Source organism: Haliotis asinina, chromosome 10 (assembly GCF_037392515.1).
Source record: "Haliotis asinina isolate JCU_RB_2024 chromosome 10, JCU_Hal_asi_v2, whole genome shotgun sequence".
Lineage (NCBI taxonomy): Eukaryota > Metazoa > Mollusca > Gastropoda > Lepetellida > Haliotidae > Haliotis > Haliotis asinina.
Window position 1 is genome coordinate 4,832,179 of NC_090289.1, and position 18,875 is coordinate 4,851,053.

General features: G+C 41.9%; 2 protein-coding genes across 2 annotated transcripts; both read right to left on the reverse strand.

The window, feature by feature from the left end:
* Positions 1 to 1,114: 1,114 nt before the first annotated feature.
* LOC137297994 (uncharacterized) lies at positions 1,115 to 7,928 on the reverse strand. Its single transcript, XM_067830011.1, has 9 exons — positions 7,641 to 7,928; positions 6,275 to 6,464; positions 4,873 to 5,507; positions 4,156 to 4,380; positions 3,469 to 3,663; positions 3,123 to 3,201; positions 2,712 to 2,774; positions 1,862 to 1,989; positions 1,115 to 1,504 (listed from the first exon to the last, which is right to left on the reverse strand). The coding sequence occupies exons 1-9, from the start codon at positions 7,926 to 7,928 to the stop codon at positions 1,115 to 1,117; spliced, it is 2,193 nt and encodes a 730-aa protein (XP_067686112.1).
* Positions 7,929 to 13,488: 5,560 nt separating this feature from the next.
* On the reverse strand, positions 13,489 to 17,611 carry LOC137298461 (prefoldin subunit 5-like). Its single transcript, XM_067830735.1, has 5 exons — positions 17,501 to 17,611; positions 16,666 to 16,800; positions 16,422 to 16,496; positions 16,006 to 16,111; positions 13,489 to 14,063 (listed from the first exon to the last, which is right to left on the reverse strand). Exons 1-5 carry the CDS (start codon positions 17,582 to 17,584, stop codon positions 13,984 to 13,986), a joined length of 480 nt encoding a protein of 159 aa, XP_067686836.1. The 5' UTR covers positions 17,585 to 17,611; the 3' UTR covers positions 13,489 to 13,983.
* Positions 17,612 to 18,875: the final 1,264 nt, after the last annotated feature.

Genomic DNA, 18,875 nt, shown 5'->3' on the forward strand with positions numbered 1-18,875 from the left:
GAAAATAATGTGGTTCAGGGACTGTGAGACAGACTATTTTGCAGGGAGGGCTAGGCTGTAGGGAAAATCATGTAGTTCAGGGACTGTGAGACAGACTATTTTGCAGGGAGGGCTAGGCTGTAGGGAAAATAATGTAGTTCAGGGACTGTGAGACAGACTATTTTGCAGGGAGGACTAGGCTGTAGGGAAAATAATGTAGTTCGGGGACTGTGAGACAGACTATTTTGCAGGGAGGGCTAGGCTGTAGGGAAAATCATGTAGTTCAGGGACTGTGAGACAGACTATTTTGCAGGGAGGGCTAGGCTGTAGGGAAAATAATGTAGTTCAGGGACTGTGAGACAGACTATTTTGCAGGGAGGACTAGGCTGTAGGGAAAATAATGTAGTTCAGGGACTGTGAGACAGACTATTTTGCAGGGAGGGCTAGGCTGTAGGGAAAATCATGTAGTTCAGGGACTGTGAGACAGACTATTTTGCAGGGAGGGCTAGGCTGTAGGGAAAATAATGTGGTTCTGGGACTGTGAGACAGACTAGGAAGTTTGGAATCAAAACAAACCCAAAGACACACAGCACCACCTTGCCGAAAGATCTCTTTCAAGTTCTACCTCAGACACTACTTTCACATTACGAATTTAAACCAGACTTTGCTTGATTTCAATTTCTACATGAGAATTCAGTCCTATGACAGAGTAGTGTTTGGTATAATCCTAAACAACCACAAATGCCTTGAAAATATTCATATATTTATCTATACAATGACACAAAAAGGTATATGAAAATTAAATGGCATTAAAATACAATGAATATGAAATAACAGAGATTATAAAATATAACTAAACTATGTCTATCAAAAATACCGAACACTAAACTCTAAATATGGTATAAAATCACATAACAAATGTTACAATTATACACAGAACAGTACCGCCCTTGTCCTAAACAGATACAACAAAATGTAACATCCACTCCTTTCAACATAAACAATAAAAGCCAGGAAATTTGGCGCAATATCAACTAATTAACAGAACAGTGTCGCCAGTTTATAATGCATGATCGGTGGGCGGTGCGAGACAGTCAGATCAGAGATGAAGTTTATGACAGAGCCATCAGTTTAGCTACATGTGGAACTGAAGATGGAATGTGATGTGTTCCTCGATCAGCCTCCTGTCCACAGTGGGCGAGAAGCGCATCCCACATATTCGGCATTTCCCAGTCCTAATTTGCATATTCATGTCTTCTCTAAATGCCTTGCGCTCTGGGAAGAAGGTCGACACGCCAGACACGAACCTTGGCTTCGGGTAAACCTGAGCTCCGAACGTGAGACGTCTTGGAAGACGTGACTCTGTTCCCACCGTGGCAGTTTGAGGTTTCATGGACACGCCGACGTCCTTGCTGGTCACGTGACCTCCCCATGCTGCTCGCTTACGACTGGACGTCATAGCACTGACTTGACGTCGGAGAGTCAGCACCTCCTGGCGGGCTGTTTTAGCTAGTCTTCTCTCCTCCTGGAAATTCAACAACGTCTGGATCGTCAGTCAAGGAAGAAAAATACACTGCTATAGAGAGTGACTGAGTGAGTTGGGTTTTACGCGGCTTTCAGCAATATTCCAGCCAAATCACAGCGGGGGACACCAGAAACAGGCATCACACATTGTACCCACGAGATGAATCGAACCCGAATAGAAGTGGTCGGAGTGACGAGCAAACGGCTTTAACCACTAGGCTACCGCCATCGAGAGAAATACGACTGTCTAAATCTGAACTCTGTTGTGTATTTTTCAGCATTTTATAATTACAGTAAATGAACAGATATATTTAGCTGAATGTTAATAGTGAAGATGTTCCACTGCCTGACAACATACCCTGACGTTCTTCCGGAGTTCCTTGATAGTGTCCTGGAACATGATTATCTGGACCTGTTGCCCTGACACCTTGTCCTGCATGGTCTTCAGGTCCTCCTCCTTGCGGGCCACTGTTCTCTTCAAACGATCTACAAATCAAATTATCTTACCTCACACATAAATGTCCCTGTCTGATTGGCTGAGCTCACTTCTATCATTTTCAACGTGCCCCGTTTACAAGTGAGCAACATTTTCAACGTATCCCACTGGAAATGCCGTACTCATTTGGTACTTCGTGTTAGAGCATGTTTATCTCGAATAACATTGAATCGCGTATGGTGTACAGACATTATCGATGTTTTGCGAAAGCAAAGATGGAAGGGAGATAGAACTCAAGTTTTCTTTTTCTCGTCAACAAAATCTAACGATAGCTGCAAATACAAGTGCTTCAAACAACTCAAAATTAACATTGAGGTGTTCGGTAAGATAAATTCGTTTTCTTCACTTGTCTCAGGGAACAAACAAACATCGAGGATACATCTACCCATGTCCCCCTCGAGACCAGTGAACAACATATAATGTACCATTGCATTTCCCACTTCAAAGTTTCTACGACGTTTTCATCATGTTACTAATGAGTATGACCAGCAGTGGACTTGTAGGACCCGTTACATGTGAAGGTCACCATTACCTGGCTTTGACTGACAAGAAAGATACGTAAATTAAAAGCAATGACACCACACGACGTAATATTTCAATTTCTTGAACCCCGTGACCCCAGCGATGGTATTTAGGGTATGATACTGCTATAGGTCGTGGGACAGGTCACCACGCCCACCTAGGTTTGGGTGAATTGCACACGTTCGCTTACCGATTTTCCTTGAATTCTTCCGGTTCCATCCGTCCTGCTCTTCATCTTCAAAGTGGCATGTATCTGTGGTAACGACACCTGTTGTAAAGTTGTTGCCAGATTGCCCAGCATATAGTGGTATTTGCTGCCGCGCTCGGTACAGAAAGTCAACAACACTAGCGTTCAGAAGGGGATATTTGCTATACATACGTTTAGTGGAGAAAGTATCATTTCATGGCAAATGCATTCGAAAAGTGATATTGTGCTACACGAGCAATCAGTACAGAAAGTTATTTCAAACACGTGCGTTCAGAAAGTGATGTTGCTCAGCGTCCACAACGAGATATGTTGCTATATCAGCGTTCAGAAAAGAGTTGAATATGCCTACCCGTGCCTGCTGCTGTGAACACTGTGACCCTGCATGATACCTACCCTGTGACGACGTCAGGCATTCCGTGGGCTCATCTCTGGCGATTTTCACCACCGTCTGCTGACCTTTTTCTGAAGCACTCTGAAGAAAAACTGACATTAAGATTCCTGCCAAACAATAGCCTTGCCACAAGTTGTTACACAAGCTCGTGGGCTCCACCAGTGTAGTAAACGTCTAAGATAGGCATCACGTCGACGTCCCCCAACATACACACCGCTGAGCAACCCTTTGTCCCTTGTAAAGCACATTCACCACTTCACTCTTGTTTTGCCTAAAAAACCTAAACCTAAAGGATCGTATTGTTTTTCACCGTTAAGACGAGGCAGAAGCCTGCGGTATTGTTGTTACCTCTGGTTTGGCGGATGACATAATCTGCCTTTTCTCCAGCTGGTGTTTCTCGGCCAGGGTGACTGTCAGTGCCTGATCGAGGAGTGCGTTTGTTTCGTTTGTCTTCTGAACATATCTCACCATACCCATCACACTGGACAACGAACTCATCAGGATGGGGCTGGGGTGGTCCTTTGCGCTGATGATAGCTTCATCCTTCGACAGCAAAACATACTGGCATCAATTCACTATGGTGGGCTAGTTTCTATTGGGTGAAAGAATAAGCGTTGGTTTAGGCCTCAGTCTCCACTAACACTATATGCCCCTAGATTGTAAAGGATTTACTTGGGGCAAGAAAATCCGCTGGTCGAAAGCATATGCTCCATAATCCTGCAAATCTATTGACGAATGGTGTAGTATAGTACACAGTAATTCTGGACTCATTAAGCTATCTCAATCATATAACTCCACACAGTCCGATGAAGGTAGGATAATATAACTATGCAGTCCAACTAAAACACTATGATTCTCATTTCGGACCTTATTCCGCCCCGAAATCATGAAAAACGGACCTCATGGGAATCTCGGTTAGAATACGGTCCCACACAGCCTATGCTTCGTTCAGACTCGTGTGCATGGTCAAGAATCAATGGATTACAGAGTTGGAATAAAACAAGAACGGACAGAAGATGAAGAAAACATTCTCACCTTTGCATCCAAGCTCTTCTGGAGATCCTGAACCTCTTCCTTGAGTTTCTGCACGTTCCCCTCTGCCTCCAGGAGGCGCTGGTGGTAGTGACTCAGAATTCCCTGGCTCACAACACACCCTGCGCAGTCAGGTGCGCAGCCGAGAGGTCGTGGCAGGGAGGTGGAAGGGATAAGCCTGATGAGGCCGTGGAGGATCTCTATGGCTTTTCTTATCTTCTGTTTTGCCTGTTGAATCATGAATAGTTGTGAGGAAATTCACTCATTTCCACCCCGTTCGCTATCCACATCAGACTGTGAATTTATGGGTTTGCTTGAGTATAGCAAAACGTTTTCGTCAATATACTTTTCAGTTGTGGTACTCAAGCCCAGATAATGCAAAACCGACCTCTCACACCCATGTCACTATCCCATTTTGAGATGATCTATATGGTAACAATGAATAATGAATTTATGGATAATCTAGTTCAGTAGAATGGAATGAATGGTATGTCTTCAGCAATCAGTGGTCACCAGAGCGTGTCAAGAAACCCCACTACCCAACACGAAGCCAGGATGCGTCAGTTGTTATAGGTTTATGCAAGATATATGTTGATGTATTCTGTATAACAATATAAATACATCTGAATGTGTTGAAGTATGTGTAACGACAGTTGAACGTGAAATGGGGCAGTGGGCATTAGCAATGGTTAGTGACAAATATGTACCATGTTCACTTACCCTCTTCTTCTTCTCTGCATTGAATACTGCTACGGCAGTTTGGCCTTCGTCAACGCTGTACAATGGTATGACTTTAGCAAAGGCATCCTCCTCCGAAAACAAATTGGGCAGGCAACCATCAATCTCAACTTCAGTCGGTGACTTTGTGGAATCTAGAGGGACATCTGACACCGTAAGGTCATCATCGGACAACAATGGAACACATTCTTCTGCCGAAGCGATGGGGGACATCTTGTCCTGAGGAAGTTGTGGGGAAATCTCCTCATACAGCTTGTTATTCGCGCACTCTATTGGAGGATACTCAGACACTGCATCTTCGTCGAAAAAGATGGAGTAGGATCGCCGATCTTTAACGTCGGTTACTGGCTGGTACGTTTTCGGAGTTCCAGAGACGTCTTTCAGATGAACTGGCATATAAGGTACTATGCATCGATCCTTGATGGGTTCGTACTCCTTCACAATGGTGTTGTCAGGTAGAAGTTCTAGTTCTTCCAACCAGCTCACCCCAGTGAAGTCCCCAGACAAGGTACTGCTGTCCCACGCAACGTTCACTGGTGGATCCACTTCCACATCCAGGTCAGAAGGGGAGCTGTTTCCAGAGTCCGACTCACTCAGTAAGCTGATGGTTTCCAGGTCTGACATAAGATACAGTAGTAGTCGATTACATACGAGTCGGCACTTAGAATTCAGTAAAAAATAACTCTGAGTCAGATATTGTAAACTGGGATGTTAAGTATGTACATTGTTGGTTATTGACGAACACTCATCTGAAGATAAGAGGTCAAAGACATCATGCGAACTTTTTGAATTCTTAAAATGTACATGTCTGGCATAGTATGGGGTACTGGGATCGGTGACATATGGGAAGTCCACTGTCTGCAACACAGAGTTCACATCCGCGGGTGGAGGTTCGAACATTGGACCCGATTTCTTGTGGAAACTCGTGGTTTTCACCAAAGCGATAAACATTTATAACCGGTAACATTAAGTTGATGCGCTAGAGGTAACCAGAGACTAACTAAGCATGTTTAACTCACTCTCCATTCCGATGGAATATGTAATTCGCGGGTCATTTCAACAAAAACAGTGTGTGCTAGCTGGGAGGAGTGATTCTGTCCCTTTGCCCTACAGTGATCAGTAGATTGTGGGTTCGAACCTCAGATTCTCCTCCGTGTGATCCTAGGTTTGTCAGCGCTATACCCGTGTTTCCTGGGTTCATCTAAAGTAGTTAACGCCCACAACCTTAAGGATTAGTGGATTTCTTCCCAGGTGAGACCGATAAACCTTTTATCGTTAATATTTTGACTGTTCAAATAGGCCTAAAACCAAAGCTTCCCAGATGGGTTTCTCATGTGGTCCCCGAGACCACAATATGATCACGCATTAGCATTGTGGAACTTGCCTACAAAGTTGTTGCTGAATGATTCCACAACTGACACGGAAGACGTTGTATCTTGTGGGTGCTCCAAGACGTGGAAGTTGAGATCGGGTTCCTCGGGTTCACCGATACGAAATGACCCACTGACGCCGATGACGTCTCCACTGGCGGAGACGTAGAGGAGCTGCAACTTGTCTTCATTTTGGTAATTTGACTGAAATAAGTGTGTGAAATATGACGAGCCCGAAGGTGACGACATAATCCGCATCCCCTAGATGCGGTTACCGAACATCCTCATCCCTACATAGTGACACTGCTGGGGGCTACTTTTGTTGGAAGCGGCTTTGGAATGAGGTAATTTCAGATCGAAAACACAGGTTTTCGTTTCCGATATTTTAAAAACCCATATCGGTCTTGGTTTTTAACTGGAATTCTCTTGTAGAATTTTCATTGGATCAAAACAAAGACTATGTATTTGGGGTACACAGGTCGTTCAAAACGTAGTCAGTCTAACTACATATTCTTGATGTACAATGTCTGAAAAGCTTCCATTATGTTTTGAAGGAATCACTAGCAAAGTCATATCCAAAAGTCTAAAAAGATATGTGGTTAATGTGGTTAACGATTACCACAAACCATTGGGGTATAATAGTTCTTTTAAAAATACAGAAAATGAAAAACAATCTGTAATTTGGCACCTCTGGGATAATGGTGTGCCCTCAGATAATACCACATAAAATATGTTCAGCATAGTATTGGATGACTACACGTCATAATGAACATTCCAAGATTTGGATTGCTTGATAACGTCGTCTATAAAGGGGTGGGTAATGTCTCCAAAACAAACGCTTTCAGTAAAAAATGAAGTGGCGAATTCCTTTAACAAACATTTCAACTAGCGGACTTCTACCTACCTCAGACACACAAAAAATGTTTCTTGCATATTTTGTTTCCTGGAGTTCGTGACGCATGTGTTGCAAATGTTGCGTTTGGAGGTAGGTGTGTGGGGGTGGTGGGAGTGGATACCGAGATAAAAAGTCAAACAAAAAGGATAGGACATAGCAAAACCAATCCGCTTGAGGTTGACGGATAACACGTAAAAGGTAAATCCTATAGCGCACTCCTGTCTTCTGTTTTAACCACCCGAGCTACATAGCCTGAAGTGAAAGCACTGAAAATGTATGCTACAAGATGAACGTGATGGCATGCGGTAACTACCGCTATGAATGCCCCTGTAAAGATGAGAAAAGATTTCGATTTGAATAGTGATAAATAACACGCATTTTAACACATTCCTCATTATGTCTGTAACAGACAATGATCATAAGTATCGGATGCATTGTGACACCACTTCTGATAATTCCCAAACCAATCCCACTCACTCACTTACCCATGAGGACCGGGGTACCACAACCCGGCGTCTTCTGGGAGCATGCGCACTGACAGCTTGTACGGGTGCCCATTGGTAGCTGAGGTATGCGCTGGTTGATGCCCAACCTGGCCGGAACAGTCCAATCCAGTCGTACGACGATGCTACGACGGCCTCCCCAAGCAGATAGGAGACGCGGATGTCACTTGTAGGGGAGTAGTACTTCTTTATACGATCGAACAATACCAGTTCGTCGTCGAGACTAATGTTCTCGATTTCGTTGTCACTGAGGTTCAGCAAAGTGTCCATGCCCCCGAAAAATACTGTTTAAAACGACATTTTGTTATTATCTGAGGTTTTGTGTTTAGAAGAGGTCTGAATAGGAGACAAAAATTATTATGTATCAACATCTGGAAAAGTCTTCAATCCGGTAATTGTTGTGGTAACCCGTATACATTGCTACACCAAAGAGCGGCCCAGGTCGATTCACCACCTGGGTAGAATGTGTGAAGCCCATTTCTGGTGTCCCTCGCCATGAAATGTTATAATACTACTCAAACCGGGGTAAAACCAATCTCACTCATACACTCATTTAATGGTCACATGCAACCAAAACATCAAACATAATTAAAACACAATTATCACTTATTCATGACACATAATATACATTGCTGCTTGCAAAAAAAAAACAAATAAACAAAATTATAAGCGTACAATTGCGATTCAAAAGTGCAATATTTTGTACTTGGTCTTACTTCCCTCGAAACGAAGCCCTCGGAAGACCGAACCCAGTCATTGCTAGTGGGTGTGCCCTTAAGTGTAACGACGGTTTCCGATTGGGTAGTTCATTTGCTGATACGCTGGGGGCTCATTGTGTGTTCAGAAAGATGGTCTGTTTGATGGGCATTTTAGAAGTATGGCCAGTCACAAGAAAGTAATGGATAACAACTTTTATTGTACTTAATGCGTCGTTTCCGTATGGATTCATATACCGTTGTCAAACAAAATCATATACACTGGAAGAAGTTGTTATCCATAAAGAATGTACATAGAGATGTTGGGTTTTGTAAATACACGTTCTCTGAATTTGCGTGTGATCAAATATCATCTCAGTAGAGATGGTGAACTACTGCGTGGTTGGAAACTGTCATTCGCCCAAGTACAAAGCAGGACTTGAAACTGACAGGAGTTTGCACCAGTTTCCGACAGATCCAGTCATCCGAGAAAAATGGATGCAGTTTGTTTGCAACCCACAGACATGAAAAAAAAGCCCGCGAAATCGGAGTTCAAACGATTCACTAAATTCCCCCCAGCGCTGGGGGGAAAACTGTTTCAACAGCTGTGCTGTGCTGTGCCCATAACGCATGCGCAGTGAATAGGTTCGCGGAGCTTGAAACAGTATGCATGCTCGGAGTATGAGGTCGTGAGCAGTAGTCTAATCTTAGTTGTGTACACAAACAAGTAAATAATCTACTCGTTACATAAACAAGCTTGTTGATTGTAGTAAGCAGCCTCTGTCACAGAGAAAGCTCAATGTCTGGTTTACTGACACCTGTATGTCTGCCTGCCTGTTTGCTAAAGACAATATGCAATACACATTTAATCATTGACCACATGCAATTTGAACTTAACACCTATCAGGCTATACGCCATAAACAAAATAAACTGATGTATGAATCGCGCACCCGAGAATTGTCTCTGCCACATTATGTAATTAGGCAGGTGTGATACTTGTACACATGACAAGTTTTTATGTCTATGGGTTGCAAACAAACTACATCCATTTTTTCGGATGACTGGATTTGACGGAAACTGGTGCAAACTCTTTCAAGTCCTGCTTTGTACTTGGACGAATGACACTTTCCAGTCACGCAGTAGTTCACAACCTTTGCTGAGATGATTTTTGATTTGATAGAACTCAAATTCAGAGAACGTGTATTTACAAAACCCAACATCTCTATATACATTCTCTAGGGATAACAACTTCTTCTAGTGTAAATGATTTTGTTTGACAACGGTATATAAATCCATACGGAAACGATGCATCAAGTACAATAAAAGAAGTTGTTATCCATAAAGAATCTTACTTTCTTGTGACTGGCCATACTTACAAAAGGCCCACCAAACAGATCATCTTTCTGTACACACAATGAGCCCTCAGCGTATCAGCAAATGAACCAGCCAATAGGAAGCCGTCGGTATCCTTGAGTGCACAGCCACCCGCTATGACTGGGTTCGGTCTCCCGAGGGCTTCGTTTCGTCGAAGTAAGCCAAAGTACAAAATATTGCACTTTTGAATCGCGATTGTACGCTTATAATTTTGTTTATTTGTGTTTTAACAAGGAGCAATGTATATTAGATGTCATGAATAAGTGATAATTGTGTTTTAATTATGTTTGATTTTTTGGTTGCATGTGACCTTTAAATATGCACAATCTAAATTGCTTCATACTAAGACATGACTGTGTTAAAATGAGTATATCGTACAAGCAGCCCACCTAACCCACTGCATACATGTAAGTAATGCACAAATGACACATGGAAGCTGCAGCTTTTTAAACTTCATCACCCTTCCTGAAGTTATTGCAGAACGTCTGTTGTCGAGGGAGCGAATCGTAGAACACATGTTAGTCGAAATGTTTGCAACAGACATACTGGCAGCATAAACTCCGCGAAAAAAGCACTTGTATCAGAAAAGCGCCATCATCATTTCTACTTGTTGGAATCGAAAAACATGGTAATTTCTACAAACGAGATTTTTGTTTCCGTGCGTTGGGCTACCGTCCATACACAAGGTGCAGGTTCACAACATTAACAAACAATGTACAATGAAATCGTTTTCAGTTTTGGCCCATGCCAAATACAATGTATAGGAGTTAGAGGGGAAGGTCTATGTTTCATTGCTGTCCGTCACTATTTCTGTTCAAGCAGGAATTGGGAAACTTCGACACACTTCATTTTACTGGTCCGGAAAGTGTTGGCATTGAAAGACATCGCCAAGTAACGCCTCCATGTCCACTTGACCATCAACTGACTCCGGTTAGTGGGTGAGTGGGAATTCATGCGTGTGACGAGAAGGTGCGCGATGCATGCACGTACACTGCATGACCCTTGTACATATATAAGTTTGTTTGGTTCGTTGGTTAAGTTGTGTTTGTGTAACACAGCCTTCAACCATTCTCTAGATATACATAACGAAGGTTGAATGAGTGACTTTAGTTTTACGCCGCTTTGAGCAATATTAGAGCAATATCAGCGCGAGGGAGGGCCGAAATGGGCTTCATTCATTATGCCAATGTGGGGAATCGAACTCGGGTCTTCGACGGTAGACGCTTTAACCACAAGGCTAACCCACCGCGAAAATGAGTATGGACCAGATAGACCAGTGACTGTTGACATGAGCTTCGATTTGCGCTGGATACGATGACAAGCACTAACCATGTCTGACTACCTGTATAAGTCGCCTCAAGCACGGGTGTCTCAAGACCAGTTCTAACCCGGGTATTTACGAGTATCCAGACTAAGATACATCCGTTATGATTAATACAGAGTACGGCACAATATACTAGCCGAGGAAGTTTCTTCAGTACATGTCAGTCCATCCGTCTCTGGTGGCGCGAAAACGAATGGTAGAAAAAAATTGTCAAAACGATGTGTTATAAAATTGCTTTTAAACCACACGAAGAACTTCGAAGCCTTCCACGTTTTACATATTCTGTGTCCCGCCACAAACACAGGATACAACCGGTTGTTTTTATGTGCTAATATCTGCCCGTCATACTTAATAATTAGATTTTTTGCCGGAGCAAAAATCTTACCTTCTTACAAGTTTCGTTGTCCCGGTATTATGACGTCACAGAGTGAAAGGTCAACGGCGTTCGACAGTGCTGACGTCACATTATCGCGACCTTACGTAGAACACAAGCAAGCGCAGTGATGACACTACACAAGTTGACAGCACGGGCAAGGCAAGCTGGTCCTAGATTTTCGAAGCTCTCTTAGCGCTAGGATAGTCGTAAGTTGATGTTAATGTATGGCACTCACGACTACCTCAGGGACAAGAGAGCTTAGAAAATCTAGGCCCTGGGTTTAGATTTTCGAAGCTATCTCAGCGCTAATTACGATAATCGCATGCGGACACCTTCCGTTACTATCCTTTCCTTGTGTATCACAAAGGTGTGGTGTTAATACTTTTTCCAACACTGAATCAGGTGAGAATAATTCATTGTACTTTATGATATTGACTAGACAATGATTGTGTTCACTACCGGAAATAACGATATTTCTGTTGCATTCTCCGTGTTGAAGTGTCGATGCGAATCATACAGTCTTATGCAATGTAAAAGCAATCTTCAAACGTAAAGCTAATTATTTGCGTCGAAGTGGCACCAGCTTGAACGCCATTTTGCTACTGACTACAATGATCTTAGCTCCTTGCAATTGGTTCCGACCAATGATCGGAATGAATAACTTACAATGATCTTTGTTCAAGTGGATGGCGATTGTAGCCGAAGCCTAAGATCGCGATCTTAAGGATTTACAATAGCCCCCAGATCGTTTTGTGCAAGTGGGCCCAGGTGGTTGCAGTAATGAACAGACTGAATATTCTTGCCTGCCACGGACTGCAGTAATATCTAAATGTTCATGTTTTCCATGGCTGAATATTCCTCCCTGCCAGGGGTTGCATTAATTAACTGGCTAAATGTTCATGTCTGTCAAAGCTGAATGTTCCTCCCTGCCAGGGGTTGCAGTAATTAATTGGCTAAATGTTCATGTCTGTCAAAGCTGAATATTCCTCCCTGTCTGGGGCTGCAGTAATTAACTGGCTAAATGTTCATGTTTGTCATGGCTGAATATTCCTCCCTGCCAGGGTTGCAGTAATTAATATAACTGGCTATATGTTCATGTTTTCCATAGATGAGTATTCCTGCCTGCAGGGGACTGCAGTAATTAACTGGCTAAATATTCATGTTTGTCATGGCTGAATATTCCTCCCTGCCAGGGGTTGCAGTAATTAACTGGCTAAATGTTCAGGTTTGTCATGGCTGAATATTCCTCCCTGCCAGGGTTGCAGTAATTAACTGGCTAAATATTCATGTTTTCCATGGCTGAATATTCCTCCCTGCCAGGGTTGCAGTAATTAACTGGCTAAATGTTCATGTTTGTCATGGCTGAATATTCCTCCCTGCCAGGGTTGCAGTAATTAACTGGCTAAATGTTCAGGTTTTCCATGACTGAATATTCCTCCCTGCCAGGGGTTGCAGTAATTAACTGGCTAAATGTTCATGTTTGTCATGGCTGAATATTCCTCCCTGCCAGGGTTGCAGTAATTAACTGGCTAAATGTTCAGGTTTTCCATGGCTGAATATTCCTCCCTGCCACGGGTTGCAGTAATTAACTGGCTAAATGTTCAGGTTTTCCATGGCTGAATATTCCTCCCTGCCAAGGGTTGCAGTAATTAACAGGCTAAATGTTCAGGTTTTCCATTCCTGCCAGGGGCTGCAGTAATCAACTCGCTAAATGTTCATGTTTGTCATTGCTGAATATTCCTCCCTGCCAGGGTTGCAGTAATTAACTCGCTAAATGTTCAGGTTTTCCATTCCTGCCAGGGGCTGCAGTAATCAACTCACTAAATGTTCATGTTTGTCATGGCTGAATATTCCTCCCTGCCAGGGTTGCAGTAATTAACTGGCTAAATGTTCAGGTTTTCCATGGCTGAATATTCCTCCTTGCCTAGAGTTGCATATTTAACTGGCAATGCATGCTTGTCATGGGTGTCTTAAAAAAATCATGTGTTTGCAGTAATGAACTGTCTGGCTGCTTATATACAAACACAATCCACTGACTCTCATATTTAGAAAGCAAAACAGATGAATTAATTTAGTTTATTCATAGTCATACATGTATGTTACACAACATTTCATTTTATCTCCAAAATGTTTTCAAATAGTAACCAGTTCAAAAGAGCTGACTGATCAACCATGAAATCAACAAACTGATGCTCTTTCTCTTTTCCAAATATTTTCCCAGAATGGAATAAATAATATTCTGCACATAATCTGGCAATGCCATGTTCTAAACATATTCTAGACTGACCAGGACAAGTAAAATTTCCAATTCATATAACGCCCCGCAAACAAAACCCTGAACACGTTCATGAGAACATGTACGAGTCACAACAGACTCCTGCACTAAAACATGATGAAAAGAGCAATGTCTGTGAAGGAGAATGCTTCTGAAACAGCCACAAGTTAATCTTGTCTGTGAGCAGTGGTCCGATGTCTTATGTTAATGATGTCAATGTCAATGGTGTGGATGTCATGAGACATGGTGCTTGAGAGTATGCCTGCAAGCATATACCAGTCTATGCCTTGGGTGCATTGCCTGCTTGTTGTTGTGCTGCTATCTGAGCCTGGACCTTCAGCTGAATCACTTCCAACACAGCTGCAACAAATCAACACAACTACACACACTACACAACTAAACACTTTTCAAGGTGTTATTGAGTATTATAGCTAAAATGTATAGAATTATCGATTAAATGCCTCTTATCAGAAATGAGAGGGCCACTGTAACTTGATAATTCCCCCAAATTACATAACCACAGGCCACTATCATGCCCACTGTTAGGTAACGTCACAAAGAGCTTGGCATGTCCTACCGCTCATTTGAACTTGGGTTCAATATTGACGATATTTCCGACTCATGTTTGTCTACATGTACGTGTTTCCAGTTCCAGTGACATTTTGCACTTTCTCGTCAGTGCTAACCTTAACAATTGTACCAAACGTACAACATGCAGCAATGACAGCATAGACTGGAACTCTAATGTTATTGAGAACTGAAAATGGTAGCTGGTAAACTAGGCAAAGGCCAAGGTCGAATGTTTTCACGCTTAATAGTGACGTCATCTGTTTTGTTCTTTCACATTTCCATGTTTGTCGGTCAGTGACCCCGTCGTTTGGTGCTGTAATATGATTCAGTAAAAATTCTTCAAAACCAATAAAGTTCTTTGTTTTAATTTAGCTCAAAAATCTATCCATTTTAGCTATAATAACAGTGTAGCTATTTTTCAGGGGCTCCTTTCACAAAGCAACCTTAACTAAGGTTAACCTTAACTCACATCCTTTAACACTGCACAAAGTTTACCTAAAATAACCTTAGTGCAATGTTAAAGAATGGGAGTGAAGGTTAACCTTTGTAAAGGTTGCTTCGTGAAAGGAGCCCTAGGGCATTAACATTTCCAGAAGCCCCCCGTTTTTTCAACTGCCCCCCTTCGCCACGCAGCTAATGAAAGACCTGGCTTCCGAAAATGATAATACCCTGAAAAAATAGAGTTACCCTTACACCTGACCAACAGGAAACAGTGACAAAGATGCAACAATACAGTGTGGTCACGATATGTATGGTAACACGTATGTTGTCATGACCACACTGTAGCAGGGTACTATTATGAGGCAATATGACGTTTGTCGGGGCTCTTATATATTTCAGAGGGAGATTTTGTTTTTTTCAATAGGTAAATCACAACCCTTTATCATCTTTTTTGTAATTTCAGAGATTAAAGACAATGTTTTCAAGCAAAACCTTGTTCAATCAAGTTGATTGTTAAGACTGTGCCTTTTACAGGTAACCATGGCATGCTAGGGTATCTGTTTGAACTGGCTGACCATTCTCTGTAATTATTCACATTTTTAAACCAATATGTTGTAATGTATGTTAAGGGCTGTAATTCTATGTGGTTTCATTGGCAATACAGTGTCATATAACTGTTTCCTAGCAACACTACACTGGATCACATTTTGAAGACACAAAGATAACACTGGTTCGTTTGCACATATTTTGGATTTTGGGGGCCAGTTTGGTTGAATGATGCAGGGGAAAATGCCAGACACCAAAATCCAGAAAGTTGCTGTTTCAGATAACATGACTTGACATGTCAGCAAATATTTTTGTAAGTAGACAGGTGTTCTATAGTCCTTTTGTCTCTAAAGGAGAATGGTGAATTGCAAAACAACACAAAATCAATACATTCTAGTGAATGTCACCAAAAAAAGATTGGGATTTGGCAGTGTTGAAAACTCCCGCCTGCCCGACTGCCTGTTTTCGACCAGACAGTCAGTTATAAAAAGTTGCATGACCAATGGTCTTGGATGAATCTGACTTGGAGAGTAATGACTAAAGCCTTGTCTGAAACAGATTTGAAAACATGCAGTTTCTCTCCCATTATTTATCTTCTTATTATTTTTCTTAATCCAGAAAATTCTGGACTGGCAACTTTCCAACCGCTTTGGTAACTTTTGAGAATCATCAGACCAGTTGTCTGGCGGAAATTTTGGTAGGTTTACAACACTGGTTTTGGTATAACAAACAGACTAATCCTCACCTTGTTTCATTCTATACTTTTCCTGCATAATGGGTTGGATTTTTTCAATCTGTTTTGTTAAGAACTCTACTTTTCTCTTGAAATAATCCTTCCCCTGGTCTATTGTCTGAAAGAGACAAAGAATTATTATTTTAATGACAGTTGGTGTAGATGTTCTCTGAGGTTTTCACAGCAGTTACCTTCCAGGCTTATATGAGCTTTGTTAAAGGTTCCATGTATTAGAGAGAACATAATGTTATGCACCTTTGAAAAGCATTTCATCAAAGATAGTTATAACATTATTATCAGGACCAGGATGATTAAAACCAATTACCAAAATATCCTTGAACAAATTTTGGTAAGACTACAACTTGACTAGTGGACAACCGCCTCTCAACAGAGCTGCAGAAGCTATCCATCCTTTAAGGTGTACCTACCATTTCTACATAGTAGCCAGTGCCAATATCTACCAGGACATTCTCTACATCACTCAGCTCCCCAGGCACATACATCTGGCATAGGATCAAGGACAGTACTGAATCTCTGAACATGTATATAAAACCTGAAGACTGCTCGTACATTTCATCTGTCATTGTTTGATTGAAATTCAAGACTTTATTATCCATAATGATGTATGTTTCACTCTGTTCACCACATCTGCAACATGTGTGACAAGGATACAGAACTTGTGAGAGGCACTAAGATGTCTTTGTTGAGGTTGTCGGGTGTGGCCTTGTTAAGACATTCCTGAGACTCAACAAATTTCCCCTGAGCCAGCTTCAGCTGATTCATGGAATTGGTAAAAAACTCTACCTCCTGAAACACAAGTTAAAATAGATTACATTTCAGTGTGTGAGACGAAAACCATTCCTTCTTCAATCATGTCAACAAAAACAAATCAATGGGTATTTGTTGATTTAAAAAAGAGGTAAACATTTCAAAAGAGAAATATGCACCTCAGCAGTACCGGTCATGCAATGTTCTAATTAAAGGTGCGAGGTGTGTAAAAAGAGCAGTAAGTGTTGTTTGAACATGCTAATGGCACACGTGATCAGTGTCAGTAAAAATCAATAAATCTGGACATCCATAACTTCTTCAAATTCCATATTTGTACATACATGATTAATGATTATTCTGTTTTTCTAAGCAAACTATGAAAGATGTTTCATGGCAACTTATATGCCAGAAGTCCCGTGTCTCGGTTGCTAAGACAAACCTTGGGGCCTGCAAAGGGATCAGGGCGCCTGCGTTACCCTGTGAATGTTACATTACATATTAGCTGCGGTCACTTCAAACTAAACTTTACACTTATCATAATGAGTGTTTATTTATGTACCAACAACATCAAGCTGCTTGTTAGTTATGCTACAGTAGCTCAAATACTCGATATCTAGTTACAGACTTACAACATAACACACATATCTAATTTCGTGACAGGGATGACAATTATGCTCCTCGCGCAAAGATGAGATAAATATAATTCAAATAGATTGTTTTGAATTAGATCATGCCATACCTGATCTAGCTGTTGTGACAGCTGATTTAATTGTTGTATAGGGAGGGTCGTAAGATCGACAGTTTGTCCTGATTTGGCAGCCATGCTTCCTTGCTGGTAGAGAATTTGTTCAAAGGGAGGTAACTCTTGCGATTGTAGTTCGTTACATACCACTTTCAACTTTCAGTTAGTCCAACATGAGAGCATACGCGACGCCAGAATACGTTGTTAAAATTGAATTGCAATTGTTGATACGACGTAGTGTACTGACTAACTGCAGAAATAACTCATTTCGCATATATGTTATCAAACACGCAGGTCAAAAAGGGTGATAACTGAATTTAGGCGAGTATATTTCAGGTGTTTATAGCATTGGTACATTGCGACAAATTATCTAGAACTATATCTGCCAAAAATATAGTTCTAGGCAAACTGCAATATACTGAGGTGGTGTTTTCATGTACCTGTTAATTGAATTAACTATTGGGAAATGATCGCAAGAGTTTATTCATATAATCTATGGGTGGGTAATCATGTATTACAATATATGTCGACCAGTGAAGCTGCCAGGGTAGAATAGGCCTTCAGTAACCCATGCTTGCCATAAAAGGCGACCATGCTTGTCGTGAGAGGCGACTAACGGGATCGGGTGGTCAGACTCGTTGACGTGGTTGACGCATGTCATCGGTTCCCGATTGCGCAGATCGATGCTCATGTTGTTGATCACTGGGTTGTCTGGTCCAGACTCGATTATTTACAGACAGCCGCCACATGGATGGAATATTGCTGAGTGAGGCGTAAAACTCAACTCACTCACTCACTTACAATATATGTCAATAACGTACGAAAAGTAATGTAAACCATGCACACATATATTGTGATGCTTGACTTACACCTGTTCAAAAAGCCTGTGTTGGTTGGGTTAAACATGTTTGTGTTGGTAGGGTTCAACATAACTGTGCTGGTCACCTGTGCTGGCGATGTACAATATACCTGTCTTTCTTATGTTCCGCATACCTATGTTGGTGGGGTTCAGCATGCCTGTGTTGGTGGGATCAGAGACCATATAATATTATGGTCTCTGGTGGGATTCAACATACCTGTGTTGATGGGGTTCAACATACCTGTGTTGGTGGGGTTCAACATACCTGTGTTGGTGGGGTTCAACATACCTGTGTTGGTGGGGTTCAGCATGCCTGTGCTGGTGGGGTTCAACATACCTGTGTTCGTGGGGTTCAACATACCTGTGTTGGTGGGGTTCAGCATGCCTGTGTTGGTGGGGTTCAGATAAGTAGACTTGTCATATTCTCTACGCTGCGCAACCCCATTTGCGCTACAGTTTGCCTGTGGCCAGTCTCACCTTACTTACGAATTTGCGCATTTGTTTACAAACAAG

What these genes read in the sequence shown, in the direction of transcription:
- LOC137297994 (XM_067830011.1), bottom strand. Translation starts at nt 7,928, where the DNA reads ATGGACACTTTGCTGAACCTCAGTGACAACGAAATCGAGAACATTAGT. An exon ending in ATTCAGCAACAACTTTGTAG is followed by an intron (nt 5,508 to 6,274) that starts GCAAGTTCCACA and finishes ATCTTATGTCAG; the next exon opens with ACCTGGAAACCATCAGCTTA. An exon ending in GAAGAATTCAAGGAAAATCG is followed by an intron (nt 1,990 to 2,711) that starts GTAAGCGAACGT and finishes TTTGATTTGTAG; the next exon opens with ATCGTTTGAAGAGAACAGTG.
- LOC137298461 (XM_067830735.1), bottom strand. Translation starts at nt 17,584, where the DNA reads ATGGCTGCCAAATCAGGACAAACTGTCGATCTTACGACCCTCCCTATA. An exon ending in CTGGCTACTATGTAGAAATG is followed by an intron (nt 16,112 to 16,421) that starts GTAGGTACACCT and finishes TGTCTCTTTCAG; the next exon opens with ACAATAGACCAGGGGAAGGA. An exon ending in AAAGTATAGAATGAAACAAG is followed by an intron (nt 14,064 to 16,005) that starts GTGAGGATTAGT and finishes GATTTGTTGCAG; the next exon opens with CTGTGTTGGAAGTGATTCAG.